Source organism: Juglans regia, chromosome 15 (genome assembly GCF_001411555.2).
Source record: "Juglans regia cultivar Chandler chromosome 15, Walnut 2.0, whole genome shotgun sequence".
In the NCBI taxonomy this organism is placed as follows: domain Eukaryota; kingdom Viridiplantae; phylum Streptophyta; class Magnoliopsida; order Fagales; family Juglandaceae; genus Juglans; species Juglans regia.
The window spans coordinates 16,675,807-16,691,856 of record NC_049915.1 but is presented as its reverse complement, the minus strand read 5'-3'; the positions used below and the strand labels follow the sequence as shown (position 1 = coordinate 16,691,856).

The 16,050-nt window shown below is 35.2% G+C and overlaps 1 protein-coding gene across 1 annotated transcript; it reads left to right on the top strand.

The window, feature by feature from the left end:
- The first annotated feature begins 1,911 nt into the window (after window positions 1-1,911).
- LOC109020045 (phosphomethylethanolamine N-methyltransferase) lies at window positions 1,912-8,137 on the top strand. Its single transcript, XM_019002435.2, has 12 exons — window positions 1,912-2,259; window positions 2,327-2,442; window positions 3,841-3,978; window positions 4,080-4,217; window positions 4,768-4,911; window positions 5,575-5,685; window positions 5,772-5,913; window positions 6,675-6,955; window positions 7,249-7,410; window positions 7,520-7,573; window positions 7,662-7,736; window positions 7,853-8,137. Exons 1-12 carry the CDS (start codon window positions 2,244-2,246, stop codon window positions 7,949-7,951), a joined length of 1,476 nt encoding a protein of 491 aa, XP_018857980.1. The 5' UTR covers window positions 1,912-2,243; the 3' UTR covers window positions 7,952-8,137.
- Window positions 8,138-16,050: the final 7,913 nt, after the last annotated feature.

Here is a 16,050-nt window from a genome sequence, read left to right as displayed (position 1 = left end):
TTCCTAAATAGTAAATGATTTGTAATGTTTTTACACTTCTATTTATAATATTACTCTCATTCATTTTTTCTATGGTAATATCATTAGACTCCAGTCTAGACATAATTTTGATCAGTACTTCGAGTGTTTTATTTTTTTCAATTTTTTTAAACAATGAGCTAAACTATCTTACAAATATTTATCAATTCTTACTCATTGTTACAAAAAATAGAATCTTATACATTTATGGAGAGAGTTTTAAGGAAAATCTATCGAAAATTCATGGGAAAGTCTTATAAAATCTCTTCCTGTTAGATTTTCATTACCGTTAGAGAGAGGTTTGGATTCAAAATCCACCTCAACTCATATCAATTCATCTCATCTCATTATTACAATTTTTTTCAAATTTCTACATAAAATATAATAAACAATTCAACTTTTTCAAATCTCAAAATAATTTTTTCAAATTCTCACACAAAATATAATAAACAATTCAACTTTTTCAAATCTCAAAATAACTTTTTCAAATTCTCACACAAAATATAATAAATAATTTAACTTTTATTCTACTATTCATAAACCATTTCAACTTATCTATGAATCCAAACCTCTCCTAGTCAAACCTCTCCTACGTCTTATCTTTAGTTTTATGGATAATACTAAATATAATCTTAGCTTTTGCAATCTTCCACATATTTTCTTTGATAAAAAATAAGTTCTATAATTAAAAAATAATTTTTTCATGTAATTACTAGATTTACGTATTTTTTTAAAAGAAAGTACACAAAATTTATACACTTTAAAATTGCTAATATAAATTCTTTGATTAATAAATAGTCTTTCTACCGCATATTACCATAAACTTTTTAGTATTGTTTATCTAAAATCCTTGGCTTTATCTGGTAGTCCTTAAACTTTATGCTGAATAGTTCATCTCTTCCATGCTTAATTAATTCAACTTTAAAAGAACTAATTTTTGAAAAAGAGAACTTCTACAAAAATAAATAGATTATACACAAATAAATTTATAAATTAATGTGACTTCATTTGATACATTAGATTTACTTTATATTAAAAAATTTTTACAATTTAACGTATTATATTAAACTACGTCAATTTATGAATTTACGCTTGTATATTCTATTTATAATTAAAGTATTTTAACTCTCATATTACATTCAAATGCAAAATTTATTAAGGTAAGAAGAAATTTTTATAAGAGCGGTGCTACTCTGCTGCTTGAGTAGCACCGCTCCATTTGATCGCTAGGCTATTTTGACATTTTTTTTTCTCATATTTTTTCAACATATTTAAATATTTAAAAAAAATAAAAAAATACACTTATACATTAAAAATCATTTTCTTAAGAGCAATATTACACAACCTCCCAATCTCCACATACTACATTTCTTTTAAATTTTTTAATATTTTTTTAAAATTTTTTTTGAGTTTATTTTTTTAAACTAATTTAATTTTTCTATTCATTATTCATGTATTAAATATTTGATAAAAGAAAAAATAATAAAAATTAAAAAAAATGTAATGTGTGAAGATTGTGTGAATAATAAACGGTTGTGAAGATTTTTTCTTTTTCATTTTATAAACTCTCTGTCCACTAAAACTTTTCTGAAAAAAAAAAACTTTATTAAAATCAACAAAAGTTGTGGCCTGCCAAAGTAGAAAAGGGAAAAGAATTGCTGAATTGTGAATTAGATCATGTCAGTCATTAAAATGTACTGAATTGTTACTAATGATTATAATTTACTTATTTTTTAAATTAATTTTATAATTCCTCTTTTAATGACAGGTTATCATCCTTTTTATCAAAAATAAATAAATAAATAAATAAATAAAATTTAACTGGAAGCGGGGAGCCTCAGGGAATCACATGGCAAGGGACCACAGAAGAGAAAAAGCCAGATTCACCAAGATTCTACTCTCTCTCTCTCTCTCTCTCAATCAACCAAACAACCATGGCTGTTCGCAGCTTCCCAACTCGCAAGTGAAAAATAAAAAGCCGATGACCATTTCTCTTATATAAATAGACCCCAAGAGTTCCATTCTTATTGTTAAGAGCGGATGCAGCAGAGAGGCAGATCAGATAATAGTAGATCGAGGAGCTTTTCCAGATCACGCATTGCCATTGAAGGCTTTTAGCCTTAACCAACAACCCCCCAACACTTTATTTCTTCGACCTTTTTATCATCTCCTAATTTCTCCGTTCTAGATCCCTACTTAAACCCTCCGCATTGCAGTTTTTCGCAATGGAGGCTATTCAAGGTTGGCATTTTTGGTTGTTTTTTTGGTTTTGTTTTGGATTTGATTTGGAAATGGGTTTATTTTGTAGGACAAGAGCGAGAGGTTCAGAAGTGTTACTGGATCGAGAACTCTGCGGATTTGTCCGTCGAAGCTATGATGCTCGACTCCAAAGCCTCCGATCTTGATAAAGAAGAGCGACCCGAAGTAAACTCTCTCTCTCTTCCTAAAATAAATTAACTTTGGATTAAATTATTGGTACATATGAAAAGTTGAAATTTTGGAATTAGTGACCCATATTTCGTTAATTCCCAAGACTTCATCAAGTATGAGAACGAGTTGAGCAACTTCTTTCAGCCGCTTGTGAATATGCTTTCTCATGGTAAAAGTCTCGATTCCGATTTGGATTCTTGATTGCGACAGACACCTCCTACCAATTCTTTAAGCCTTAAGCTTTTGACGTGCTTCTTCTAATAAGGTGTGGACTTTGGAAGACCGATTTGACAACTGTGATGCGATGGATTGTCAATTGTCTAAATGGAAATTACTGTTCAAAGTTTTGGCGCATAACCTGTTGTTAAATAATGATAAATAAATTATAAACACGGTTTATGTATACAGAATGAAATAACATATCTTTGCGACTAACTTGACTAGTTTCTCTGGGACATTTTGTCCATATAATGAAATCCTCTCCTCTTTTGAAGGTGGAGTTTGAAATCTCAGATTTTGACAGTGTGATCTCTTAGATGATTTTTTTTATAAAGAATTATAGAAATTAAGATCATACTAGATATAAAAGAATTTATTTCTTTTGTGACTGGTGGAGTTTTAATCGTGAATAATTGCTTATAATCTAAAATTTTTTCTGTATATATCAAGTCACAACTTAACTTTATTTTAATGAATGAATGTAGTCTATTTTTTGTTAAAAAAAAAAAAATTGACTGTTTTGAAACTTTTCACTCGTCCTTTTCCACTCCATTTTGAATCCTCATTTCTTCTCTCTTGGGCATACTGCATCTCTCAAAGCAAAAATTACCTTTTTAACCCTTTAGATTTGCTTTTATCTATTTATATGTACTTTTTCTTTCATGGAGTTCGATCATAGCATCTTTCAGTCTCTCATTGGTTAATGTTTACATACGCCCACGCCTCTGTTTTCTTCATTCGAGTCTCTATTTTGGTACTTAATTATGCTTCTCTATTTTTTTAATCTTTTTCTTTCTTTTCTTTATTTTTCCATGAAATTTTCTCAACCATTTGGTGTCAGCTTTGGCCAATCACGGTGCAATTTCTTATGAAGAGTGTCGTGAGAATCTATATATCTTGTTCGGTATCTCAATATCCTTTTATGATCATGACTAGTTGGATTTCGCTAATGCCAATGATCTTGTTTTATTTCCATGTCGTCGCTTCAAAGTGAGCAACAGGACTACAACAGTATGCTCTGGCTTTATTATTATTATTATTTTATAAATTGGTACATAATTCTATGTTTGCCGTTGTTAATATGTTTATTGTCGACATGTTCAATTTTGGATATCCTAGATCGAATTGAGTGTGTTAAAAATAAGTACTTTCACTACTTATAAAAAAAAATAGGTACTTTCACTTCTCCCGCCGTACGAAGGAAAAACGGTTTTGGAACTTGGAGCAGGTATTGGCCGTTTTACTGGTGAATTAGCTCAGAAGGCCGGTGAGCTTCTAGCTTTGGACTTCATTGAGAGTGTAATAAAAAAGGTAATTGCGGTTCCCCACCTTGCTGAAGATTATTAAACTGAATGAAATTGTGTTTTTGTGTGGCTTATCTGACTATTCACTTCCCAATCGTTTCTTTGTAGAATGAAAGCATTAATGGTCATCACAAGAATGTTAAGTTTATGTGTGCGGATGTGACTTCCCCGGACTTGAAAATATCTGATGAATCAGTGGACTTTATATTCTCCAATTGGCTACTCATGTATCTTTCGGACAAAGAGGTAGGTAATGTTGGGTTTTGTGTCTGCTTCAATGAAGGCTTGATGCCATTTTGAGTTTGTGGACTCACTGAGAAGAATAATCTTGTGCATATGGTTTAGCGGTTACAAGCACTTGAGAACGATAATGGGGATATTACCATGATACTTGAGAGGAAACAATCCTCTCACATGGTATTTCGAAAGAAATTGATCGTTGAATGTAGACTAGTGTTTGTGTATGATTATAAATACAATGCCGAAGAGAGTAGTTAAGACAGGCTTAGCATTTTTTCTTGCTTGCCTAGGTCTGAGGTCAATTCTGGTGTCTTACCAAGCATTTAATGGTTATAAATATCAATTCATTTGTTATTACCTTCTAATAGCATATATTTCTATTTGTTCTGATGATTCATTTCAATTTGCATGTTTAATTGTTCATATATGCTTGTGATATTATTACGAAGAAAATCTTAGATTGAGTATTTCATAGGAATTTTGATTTCTTGGGAAGAACGAGTTATTAGCTTCTTTCCCGGCCAGGTATATTCATTTCTCTTTCCATGCATTGCAGGTGGAGGATTTGGCCGAAAGAATGGTCAAGTGGCTGAAGGTTGGTGGGTTTCTTTTCTTCAGAGAGTCTTGTTTCCACCAATCAGGAGACAGCAAGCGAAAGTACAACCCAACCCACTATCGGGAGCCCAGATTTTATACAAAGGTCTGCCTTTCAAATTTCTTTATTCAACACTTTAAAATCCTCCTTGAAAGACCATGATCACTATGTATTGTATTTTTTTAATCCTCAAGTTTGTTTGTCAAATACGCCTTGAAAGACCATCATTACTATATATTGTATTTTTTTAATCAATGCACTTCCTGTGGTGTGTATATATGTGACATTAAAGCAGATAAGCATCCACAAATTGAGTTAAGAGTCCATGGAATGGCTTGAATGTAAGTCAACCACATGATAATTAAGTTTAACTGCATTCAAGCCTGAAATCAGACATGTTATTACTCTTATGGCCTTGTGCTTTGAGAAAGAATATCCAATGATTTTTAATGGGTTGTCCATTCATCCTAGCTAAGTTCGATTATTTTCATGCATGTTTGGCCAAACTGTCTTCATCGAAGTTCTATTTAGTTTTAAGATATGGCAATCTAAATATATCAACAAAATGCATAACAAAAGTTCTTTTAATCATTTTTCTTTTTATGTGTATACTTGTAGCAGACATATAATACGATCTGTATGCATACTTCCATACTTACAACTATGGGTTTTCATTTGCAAAATATGAGCAGGACAAGGTTGACATGCTGTCTGTAAAGCAAAAGTTTATTGTAGCCATAATTGATTTCTAACTATAAATTTCCGCAGCTCTTTAAAGAGTGCCATATGCTTGATGGTTCGGGAAATTCCTTTGAGCTCGCTCTTGCTGGCTGCAAATGTATTGGAGCCTATGTGCGAAACAAAAAGAATCAGAACCAGGTAATACAATCACTTGCAAATGTTGTCATCCTTTTACTTAAATTGGCTAACTGACATTATGCACATAAAATATTTGGGAAATGCAGATTTGCTGGACATGGCAAAAGGTCAGTTCACAGGATGATAGGGGTTTCCAGCAGTTCTTAGACAATGTTCAGTATAAATCTAGTGGCATATTACGTTATGAGCGTGTCTTTGGACCAGGTTTTGTGAGCACAGGAGGGATAGGTATGTCTTAGTGATCACTTTCTCTGTTTCGATTGTTTCCGCCTTATATCAGTCACAGAAGGATAGAAATGAAGAACAAGCATATATAAAAATGAATAATTGAGCTATAAATTATTGTCAGTAAGCTCTTAAATATGGTTTTATGACAAAGCTTTCAGCCAATTGAGTCATTGATGCTTCTAGGGGCAGGCCAAGTCAGAAATGCTGTTACTTGTACTAAAAGAAAAACCGGTTTATCTTGTTAAAAGTTTCGGTCACTGGGGTATTTTATTACTTTCTCCACTGAAATACTTTTTCTGATGTTTTGAAGAATAATATTTTCATAGAGGAGATATGAATCACATTCCCTCAACAAGCTGTGCAGAGGCAAACATCATTCTTTCTCATCATTGAAACCTTTTCCAAATGCGCTTTTAACATGATAACCTTGTAGCATGATGAAGAAAATGATTATTATTTGGGAAGTCAACATGCAAGCAGCTCTTTTTCCATTTTCCTTTGGTATTTTTCTTTTAGGTTTATTTCGTTCCACAATTTGTCATGTTTCTTTTACATCTTCACAAACATGGAGTGTTTCAGTTTGAAATTGAAATCTAGAAGATAATCAGACAAATCAGAAAAAATTCTATGGTGTTACTTTTACACAAATATTTGTATTTTAATTATTTTTTCCTTCCCCAGCGTGGTGTAGGGGAAGTTCATAACTCAACGTAATCTTGAAATTTGTCATTAAGTTTAAGTGAACCCTTTTCTTTGAACAGATACAACTAAAGAATTTGTGCAAAAGTTAGAACTGAAGCCTGGCCAAAAGGTTCTAGATGTTGGATGTGGCATTGGGGGAGGTGACTTCTATATGGCTGAGAACTTCGATGTTGAGGTGGTTGGGATTGACCTCTCCATAAATATGGTTTCCTTTGCTCTTGAACGTGCCATTGGGCTGAAATGCCCAGTTGAATTTGAAGTTGCTGATTGTACTAAGAAAACATATCCTGATAACACATTTGATGTGATATACAGCCGTGATACCATTCTGCACATTCAAGTAAGGCAGCTCTCCTTCTGTGGATTCATGTTTGAACATTTATAATCATTTTCTTTATTTTTCTCCTAATATGTTATCCTCTATTACTATGGGGCCGATTGTGGCTCGCTCAGTTACATTATTGAAGACATCTGTTAGATTTTTGTTACCTGTATAATATTTCACTTGGCCAATCCTACTCCATACAGATTTTTAGGATCTTGGTGTTCTATCCTCACAGTTGTTATGGGTTTTGCTAGAAGTCTATCTCCCCCTATTCACAATGTCTGAAATAGTTGCCGGTCAAATTTCAGGACAAACCTGCATTATTCAGATCCTTCTACAAGTGGTTGAAGCCAGGAGGTAAAGTTCTTATTAGTGATTACTGCAGGAATGCTGGAACTCCATCCCCAGAATTTTCTGAATATATTAAGCAAAGAGGATATGATCTCCACGATGTTAAAGCGTATGGTCAGGCATGTATATGAAAAATTCCTCTCATTTAATGCCTTTTCATGGCTAGTTTCACGGTATTTCTCTTTGTATTTCTTGACATATAAAACTTGTGTTTTAACCATGGTGCAGATGCTTCGGGATGCTGGTTTTGGTGAGGTCGTTGCAGAGGATCGGACTGATCAGGTTTTCCTAGACTCGTGCTCTTTTTATATGTTGTAGATATGAACTTTGTTGAATTCCTGATTAAGACAACTGTTTACTTTTGCATCAGTTCATTCAAGTTCTGCAGCGGGAATTGAATGCCATTGAGAAGGACAAGGATGAGTTCATCTGCGACTTTTCTGAAGTGCATTTTCCCTCTTTTTCTTTATCCCTTTTAACATCAAGTATTTTTCTTTGGTTGATTGGTTGATCCATTCTTATCTTTCTTTCTTCTTCCTCCGATTCAATGGTAATGTGCAGGAAGACTACAATGACATTGTTGGCGGATGGAAAGCGAAGCTGGTCAGGAGCTCGTCTGGTGAGCAAAGATGGGGCCTGTTCATTGCCAGGAAGAACTGATTCTATTTCCCTCCGTTTTCCCTATATCTAGTAGTTTTTGAACAATCAATTCCTATCGTGTTTTTTCTTAATCATTGTAGCCGATGCTTGTCATCTTGATAGCATCCTGGCTTTGTTGTTCTCAGCAAACCTTACATTTTCAAATAATGAAATAAAGAAGAGCCGATGGGCTTATATATTATGACTACTGTATGAAATGATGAGCATGATCTGGATGCCATTAATGATTTTTGAAAGAATTTATGTGGTTGCCATGCCTGCCTTACACTACCATTGGTAGTGTTTAGTTGCAACATGTCCTCTGTGCATCGCCTTACATTATCAATCTCTCTTGTACATCACCTTCTGTCAGCACATCTATTGGGTGACACATAACTCCCAATGCACTAGGAATATTCGGTCTCAAACCGACCCTGTCGTGCATCAAAGAACCTATTGTTGATGTCCCCTTCTCTACTTTGGATGACTGATCCCACTGCCTACTCCTAACCTGTTTTGTCTTCAGTCGAAGTGCCCATCTCTTGTGCAGTTTCTACTTCCTCCCTAGAAGTCTAGTCAGCTTCCTCTCAACTAACTCCCACTTGTTTGATCTGCCATCTCGCAAGATTTTCTTTTGTACTGTGGTTCACCACCTTTAGTTAGCAAGACATAGTTCAAGGTAGGTGATCATTGTAGAGGTTTGGTCGTCCTGACAACTCTACGAGCACTAGCTGTAGGTGTAGACGTCCCTGGAACACTAGATGATTTATCCCCGCCTCTTAACACCCTTGCTTCACACTGTAGTCTTGGGAGGTTTCTCCAGGCTTACAGGAAGAACAACAAAACTGACTCCCTTTGCTTTCCTGTTTGACTCACGCGACCATTCCAAAGCTTTCGTGTGTTCTCCATTCCTTATGTGGATAAGGCCTATGTTATAGGGTATATAATTTCTATCATAGGGATTAATTTCTAGTTGCATAGTTTCATAATAATTCTGTAAAGCTTTTGCATAATTTCCTTCGGATTATTTTTAGGTGAATTTAAAATTGTTCGAATTGTATAATCGTCAATTACTAACATTGGTAAATGATCCAAGACAATTTGATTATAATTCAATTCATGACAATCATAAGTAGAAAGCTCATATTCTTCAGTCATTGATAAACAATCTTTTCGAAAAAAAAGAAAAGAAAGTGGGATTCCTGATTGCTTTGGGGATAAAATATTTTCAAGAACAAGCAAATCATAATTATTTTTGTCTATATTTCTAGTCAGTTTTTGATGTATTGCAATGGATTCATAAAAATGCCCTGTTGCAACCCTGTATTTTCCTGCACATCACTAGACCCTGATGTCAAATACAAAGTTTCAATTCTCTTACCAAGTGCCAAGACCAGCACACCCTTTGTAACTTTCCATGCTTCTCAAGAAAATGCTACTATATGGCCACTTTTGTCAAGCTGTCCCACAAAGATCAGTATTTTCTTTAGATTTGGAACATGTCTAACTTGCTGCAAAGTGCACATACTCTTGTTCAACAGTACGATGCGCACATTGGCCACTCTCACTATATCCATTGCCTCTCTATCAAATGTGTACATCTTCCAAAATACCAGCAACATAGGTCTGCATTATCTCTTGATGTGAGGTGCTATAGAACGAAGTCCTAAATCTAACACCCAATCATCAACCGGACTGTGCACTACAAGAAATAGAATATCCTATATTTCTTCAATCACATCATTCACAACATCATCCTCAGTCTGTTCCTAATTTGGACAATCTCTTTTGATGTGGTCTAGCTTGCCGCAATTCCAGCAAGCGATTTGTTGCCTAGCTTACCTATCATGTCCTATGCCTCGATTGTCAACACTCAGGGTCAAACTGGTACCAGGAAGCTCCCCAGAGTTTTTCCTGCATACCTCTACAGCGAGAATCATATCACGTACGTAATCATAATTCAATTTCATCTTGCTAGTTAAATTACTCATTGTCATTTCCATGATCTCCCGACTATTTGGCAATGATACCAACATAATCAACACTCTAATCTCATCATCAAACTCAATTTCTACAGATGACAATTGATTTGTGATCGTATTAAAGTCATTTAGATATTGGGCCACAAATGTATCTTCTACCATTCTCAAATTGAACAATTTCTTCATCAGATGAACCTTATTATTTGTCGATGGTTTTTCTTACATACAAATAACCCCAGAACATGTCAATCCAATAGATTCCACTCAACACCGTCCTTACTTTCCAGTTTCTTTCCCAGTAGAGGGAGGTGGGGCTTCTTCCCATGGAGATAATATTTGATCTACACTCACCAATAACCAACGGTATCAAGCAAATAGTGAAAATAATAATACGGAAATGCATGAAAAAACACACGCACACACGACACAAGATTTACGTGGTTGAGAAACTTGCCTAGGTCCATAGAGCTGCATGAGATTTTATTCAAAGGAGATAACAAATACACAATGAGTTACAAGAGCTTCCCTTTACTGACAATCTCAACTCTCTCTAGGGTTTATTTCTCTCTCAAGAATGCTCACAAGACACCTTTTGCCTCTCTTGTGTTTTTCACAGTTCAATCTTACATATTTTGAACATAAACATAATATATAAATATATAGTGCACGGCGTTAGAAACCCAAAGGCGGAAGAGTAAGGTTATTCACTCGAGCAGAGTGTCGAGCGCGCCTAGAGCGAACAACCTATCTAACATTTGCTCAAGCCGACCATCAAGCGTACCTCGAGCAAATACTAGGGTTGTGCTTTGTTCGAGCCTATCATCGCATGCGCCTCGAACAAAAAATTTATCTGAGCTTTACTCGAGTCAATTGTCTAGTGAACCTTGAGACTCTTTGCCTGACCTTCACTTGAGAGCCTTGTCGAGCGAGAGTAAAGCGAGCTCTCGGCTTGACCTCTTCTCAACTCAAGACCAGGCTCCATAACCCAACATGTATCTATGGAAATACAACATGATACAATCCCGTACCCGTAAATGCCAAAGAACCATCCTCCAATTAAAACCAAGATTGTGGATATCTAACATAGCAACAATGAACACCTACATGAAACCATAGACTTGGTCCCATGCATTTATCGAAACTAGTCATGCATTCGAGCGATGTGCATAGATCGAGTAATTTGAATGTGAACTTTTTTGATTACTAATTTAATAAATTAAGTATAGATAAAATAATATAAAAGGGTTAAATAGCTAGGAAAAAGTTATAAAGGAAAAAAATCAAAGTGTCTTGAATCTTCAAAGTTTAGAAGTGCACTTCAAGAGGAGCAAAATAGATTGTGCATCGTTCAAATAGGCATGTTCCGGTGCACTTCCGGGAAGTTAGTACATTCATGAGGAGCAAGGAAACAAACCTTATATCCAAGAAGAAAGAGAACAATTAGCATGTGAATTCTGATTTCCAAAAAATATTGCACTCAAAAAGTTCAAAGGATGATCATCTCCATGGAACCCGAAAAGTATATATATCATGACTTTTTGAAATTAAGATAAAATCATCCTATTGTCAACCACGGTTTTTCTCTACCATAAGTGATGGCTATTAATAAAATTGGGGCATTGTGCTATTTTTAAAAAAAATGCAAGTTTACAAAAACACTGTACCTTATGCATGGCTAATTTCATTGTCATGCATGTGTTTTAAAGAGTTAATTAAACTATATATACAATTTTTCCAATAAAAACGAACGATAATGATGTGAATCAAATCAAGAAATTAGCTTTTGAAAGTTATATATATCCTTGTGATCTCTAGATGACTCGACTTGATTAATGGAGATGATCATATCCGAAAATTCTTCAGTTTTTTATAATTACTAAAAAATGATGATACGCGTATATATAATCATTTTATAAACGACCATCAATAATAAATGTGACAGTGCTAACTACCTTATAGAAAAGTTAAAAGTTTTCATTATTTGAATTTTCAAATTTCACATAAGTACTCTTTATTTAAACAAATTACTAAAGAGTAAAAAAATGGTCGTGGTCTAGATGTGCACATAGTGTTATATATACAGGGTATATTCCCCTATGAAAGCATATGTAGGTTAATTTTGTCAATGTACTTCTATATATAATCTATATATATATATATTTTTAAGAAGAGGACGGTATTCCAATTTTATTATTTTATTGATAGCCCTCATTTGTAGTGGAGGAAAATCATGGCTACAACCAATCAACTGGTGGGTTACAAAAAATCCCAAAACCCATGCAAAAAAAAAAAAAAAAAAACCCTAACTATAAGACCAACATGCAAAGATCCCATATAGTAAGAAAAACAAAAACACAAGAAGAACCCACACAAAACAATAGATAAAAACAACCGGCATAGAATCGTCAGTGCACAACAATAATTAAAATGCCAAATTAAAACAAAAGAAACGGATCACATAACTCACTATGATAGCCGCATATACGGCAATCCAATTCTGTTCATGCGAATAAGGTCTCTAAGCTTATTGGGCAACGACTGACTATCGTCATTCCAGTTCATATTTAAACCTCCAGCTCCTTGTTTTGTAAGAAAATCAGCCACAACATTTTTTTCTCGAAAGACATAACTTACTTTATACTCTATGCAACCAAGACAAGTCTGGATATCTTCCCAAAAGTCCTCAAGATACCAAATTCTTCTAGTAATCTATCTAACAAGTATTTGAGAGTCTATTTCAATATGAACTCGATGAAAACCAAGCTGACAACACCTCCTAACCCCTTCCAGCAAACCTCTCATCTCAGTAAAATTATTAGAACTTTGGCCCAAAAAAGCTGAATAAGCCGTACATAAATTACCAACAAAACCCAGAATAATACCCCCAACACCATCTATCCCAAGATTACCCAAACTACTCCCATCAATATTAAGTTTCACCCAGTTCTGCTGTGGCCTAATCCATTTAACCACAGAAACCTTCTTTGGTTTTGGAACTAAAATTGGAATATCCAACCTCTTTAAGAAATCAATATCCTTAATGGGGAGTCTCAACACTTTGATGATTAACTGCATAATTCTACGAATCCAAAATTTCATAACATGCCTGACCGATCCCATCGTCTCAAACTTGCCTTCATACCTGGCTTTGCAACGCCAATCCCAAAGCTTCCAAGAAACAATGGAAGGAAGAATACCAAAGATAGTCCTAACTTGAGACCCATTACCAGCACGACGAAACCAATAATTAACTTGTTCCTACAAAGTTCGAAAGATACCCATATGCACACCGAACGGAACCGAAGCCAGGCGCCAAATCTATAGAGCAAAATCACCAGTACAAAGCACATGATTAAGATTCTCAATGTACCCCGAGGAGCAGCAATTACATCTTGAGGCCAGGGGAATACCAACCATTTTAACCTTAGCGTCCACACTCAAACAATTATTAGAAGCCTTTCACATCATAATGAAGACTTTTTTAGGAAGAGTTTTGTGCCAAATCCATTGGGCCCAAGGTATAGAAGGCCCTTGAACCCTAATACAATCCCAAGTACTTTGAGTAGTAAAATTACTATCATTTTCCTTTTTCTAGATTAAAACATCCTGCCCCTCCTTCCATCTAGCAAGAAATTGATACAACTCACTAGCTTTTTGTTGATCGACTAAACTCTCTAAAAGAGGAACATCTGAACCATTCTCAATACGACACTCTTTAATATTCAACAAAGGATTCCCAGTCACTGGCTACTGATCTTTAAGAGGCCCCCCTCTTCTCAATTATCAAACCATAACGGAATATTACCCTCATGCATTAGCCACTTAGAGTTAGATAAGACATATGGAATGCTTCTCACAATATATTTCCATAACCGCGTACCCTTGTTAGGGGCCGGAAGAGATAAATGGTTGCCCCTAACGTACTTACTTCTAAAGAACTCTGCCCACAAGTATTGACTCGAGATTAAATGCCAAGCAAGTTTCATATGAAGGGCCATTTGAATATCCCCAAAGTCTCGAATACCCAATCCTCCTTCATCTATAGGTCTACAAATTTTGTTTCAAGCCATCCACTTTCTCTTACCTTTACCATTAGAATCACCCCAACAGAAGGAGCTCAAAAGTTTGTTCAGCGACTTAATCACAACAATAGGAACATGTAAAACTGCAAGAAGGTGAGTAGCCATATTAGACAAAACATGACGAAGAAGAATAGTTCTACTACAAGCAGAAAGTAATTTCATATATATTTACATTTGTAATTATGCTAAGATTTAATTTCTTGGGATATATATATATATATCCCAAGAAATTAAATCTTAGCATAATTACAAATGTAAATATATACCCACTTCCTTCCTACAATCTATTCAAAATTAGTACTTGTTTTGCAATTCATGTTTCTTTTCTTTTTCTTTTTTAGGAAGAGTAAAGTACTTGGGATATGGAAATTGGAATTGCATAAAAATCTCCTCTCACAAAGGTCTTTCATGACAGGTCATAGTAGGAAGGGAGAAGCATTGCTCACTCTCTTCTGGTAGTTTTTCTACTCTTTCTCCTCTTCGATCTCCCTTCTGCCTCATCACCATATTGGTAGCTTTGCCCCACTTTTTCTATGGCATTAGATATATACCCAATTTAGATCATTCTCCACTCACCACACCTTTACATGCGCCATATTAATTAAGAGAATTTACTACAAGAAATTTTTTTCTATATGATTCATTATTTACGATGAAAATAACAATTTTTTATTATTAAAATGAGGTAATTCTCATTGTAAATAATCATTTTCATCGCAAATAACATATTAAAATGAGGTAATATGTTGGTGTGGAACGTACGTGGGTTAGGCACGTCAAAAAATCGTTTGTGTCGGCTGGTGAAGAAATTTAATGCGGCTTTGGTAGTGATCTCGGAGCCCTTTCCGGATGTTAGTAAAATGGAGAGGATGGCCGGGTTGCTTGGCCTATCGAAATATTGCACCAATGCTGAATTGGGAAGTAAAGTATGGGTTTTTTGGAGTGTGTCGTATGAATTTGAAGTCTTGTGTATGTCTAACAAAATAATCACTGGGAGGGTAAAGAATGGTGTGGAGAATTTCCTTGCTATTTGTCTATGCTAAATGTAATCAGTTGGAAAGAAGGGAGTTATGGGATAGCTTAAAGCAGGTTTGTATAGAGGGGCCCTAGGTGGTAGTGGGGGATTATAACATCATTCGAGATGATAGGGAGCGAGTTGGTGGGAATCCGAGGCCATTGAGCTCCATGGCTGATTTTAATGAGTGTTTGGATGACTGTGGGTTATTTGATCTTGTAGTGGAAGGCAAGTGTTTGTCTTGGTGTAATGGTCATGATGGGCGAACAAGAAGCTAGGCTCGTTTGGATCGAACACTAATAAACTCTTCATTTGGGAGATCTTATTCGTCAGCCTTTTTTGAATATTTGAAGAGGAAACATTCGGACCATTATCCTATGCTAATTCGATTTAAGTGGTTTGAGGTAAGTTATGGTCCTCGTCCTTTTAGATTTCAGAATATGTGGTGTAATCATGCTAGGTTCAAGCCTTTTGTTGAGGCGATAGGGCTTGAACCGGTGTTATCTGTTGGGCTTAATAAGCTGTTTGAAAAACTAAGGAAAGTGAAGATTGCGCTGAGGACGTGGAATCAGAATACTTTTGGGCATGTGGGTTAGACTATCAAAGTGCTAGAGGAAAGATTATAAATGTTAGAGTGTCAGCTACAAAATGGTTATGATGCGGAAATAGAAAATGATTATCTTATTACCAAAGCAGAGTTGGATATTTGGGAAAATAGAGAATAAATCTGCATGTCACAATTGGCCAAGAAAAGGTGGTGGAAGGAGGGTGATCAAAATACTAAGTTTTTCCATGCTAGTGTGAACCATAAGAGGAAAAAATTTATTTCCCAAATGGTTCTAGAGGATGGTACTACCTTGGGGATGCCGGAGCTGATACACTAGGGGGCAACCAAGCATTCTCGGGAATTCCTCTCTATGTCGTATATGGTGGAGCAGGGGCAGTTATCCTTTTTAATTGCAGCGGTGATTTCTCATGAGGAGAATTTGGATCTTGTTCATGCTCCAACATGCGAGGAAGTGGTAGCAGCTGTGGCAACAA

Coding starts and splice junctions, on each gene's coding strand:
- LOC109020045 (XM_019002435.2), top strand. Junction 4,218..4,767: donor TGTATCTTTCGGACAAAGAG/GTAGGTAATGTT, acceptor CATGCATTGCAG/GTGGAGGATTTGGCCGAAAG. Junction 5,686..5,771: donor ACAAAAAGAATCAGAACCAG/GTAATACAATCA, acceptor TGGGAAATGCAG/ATTTGCTGGACATGGCAAAA.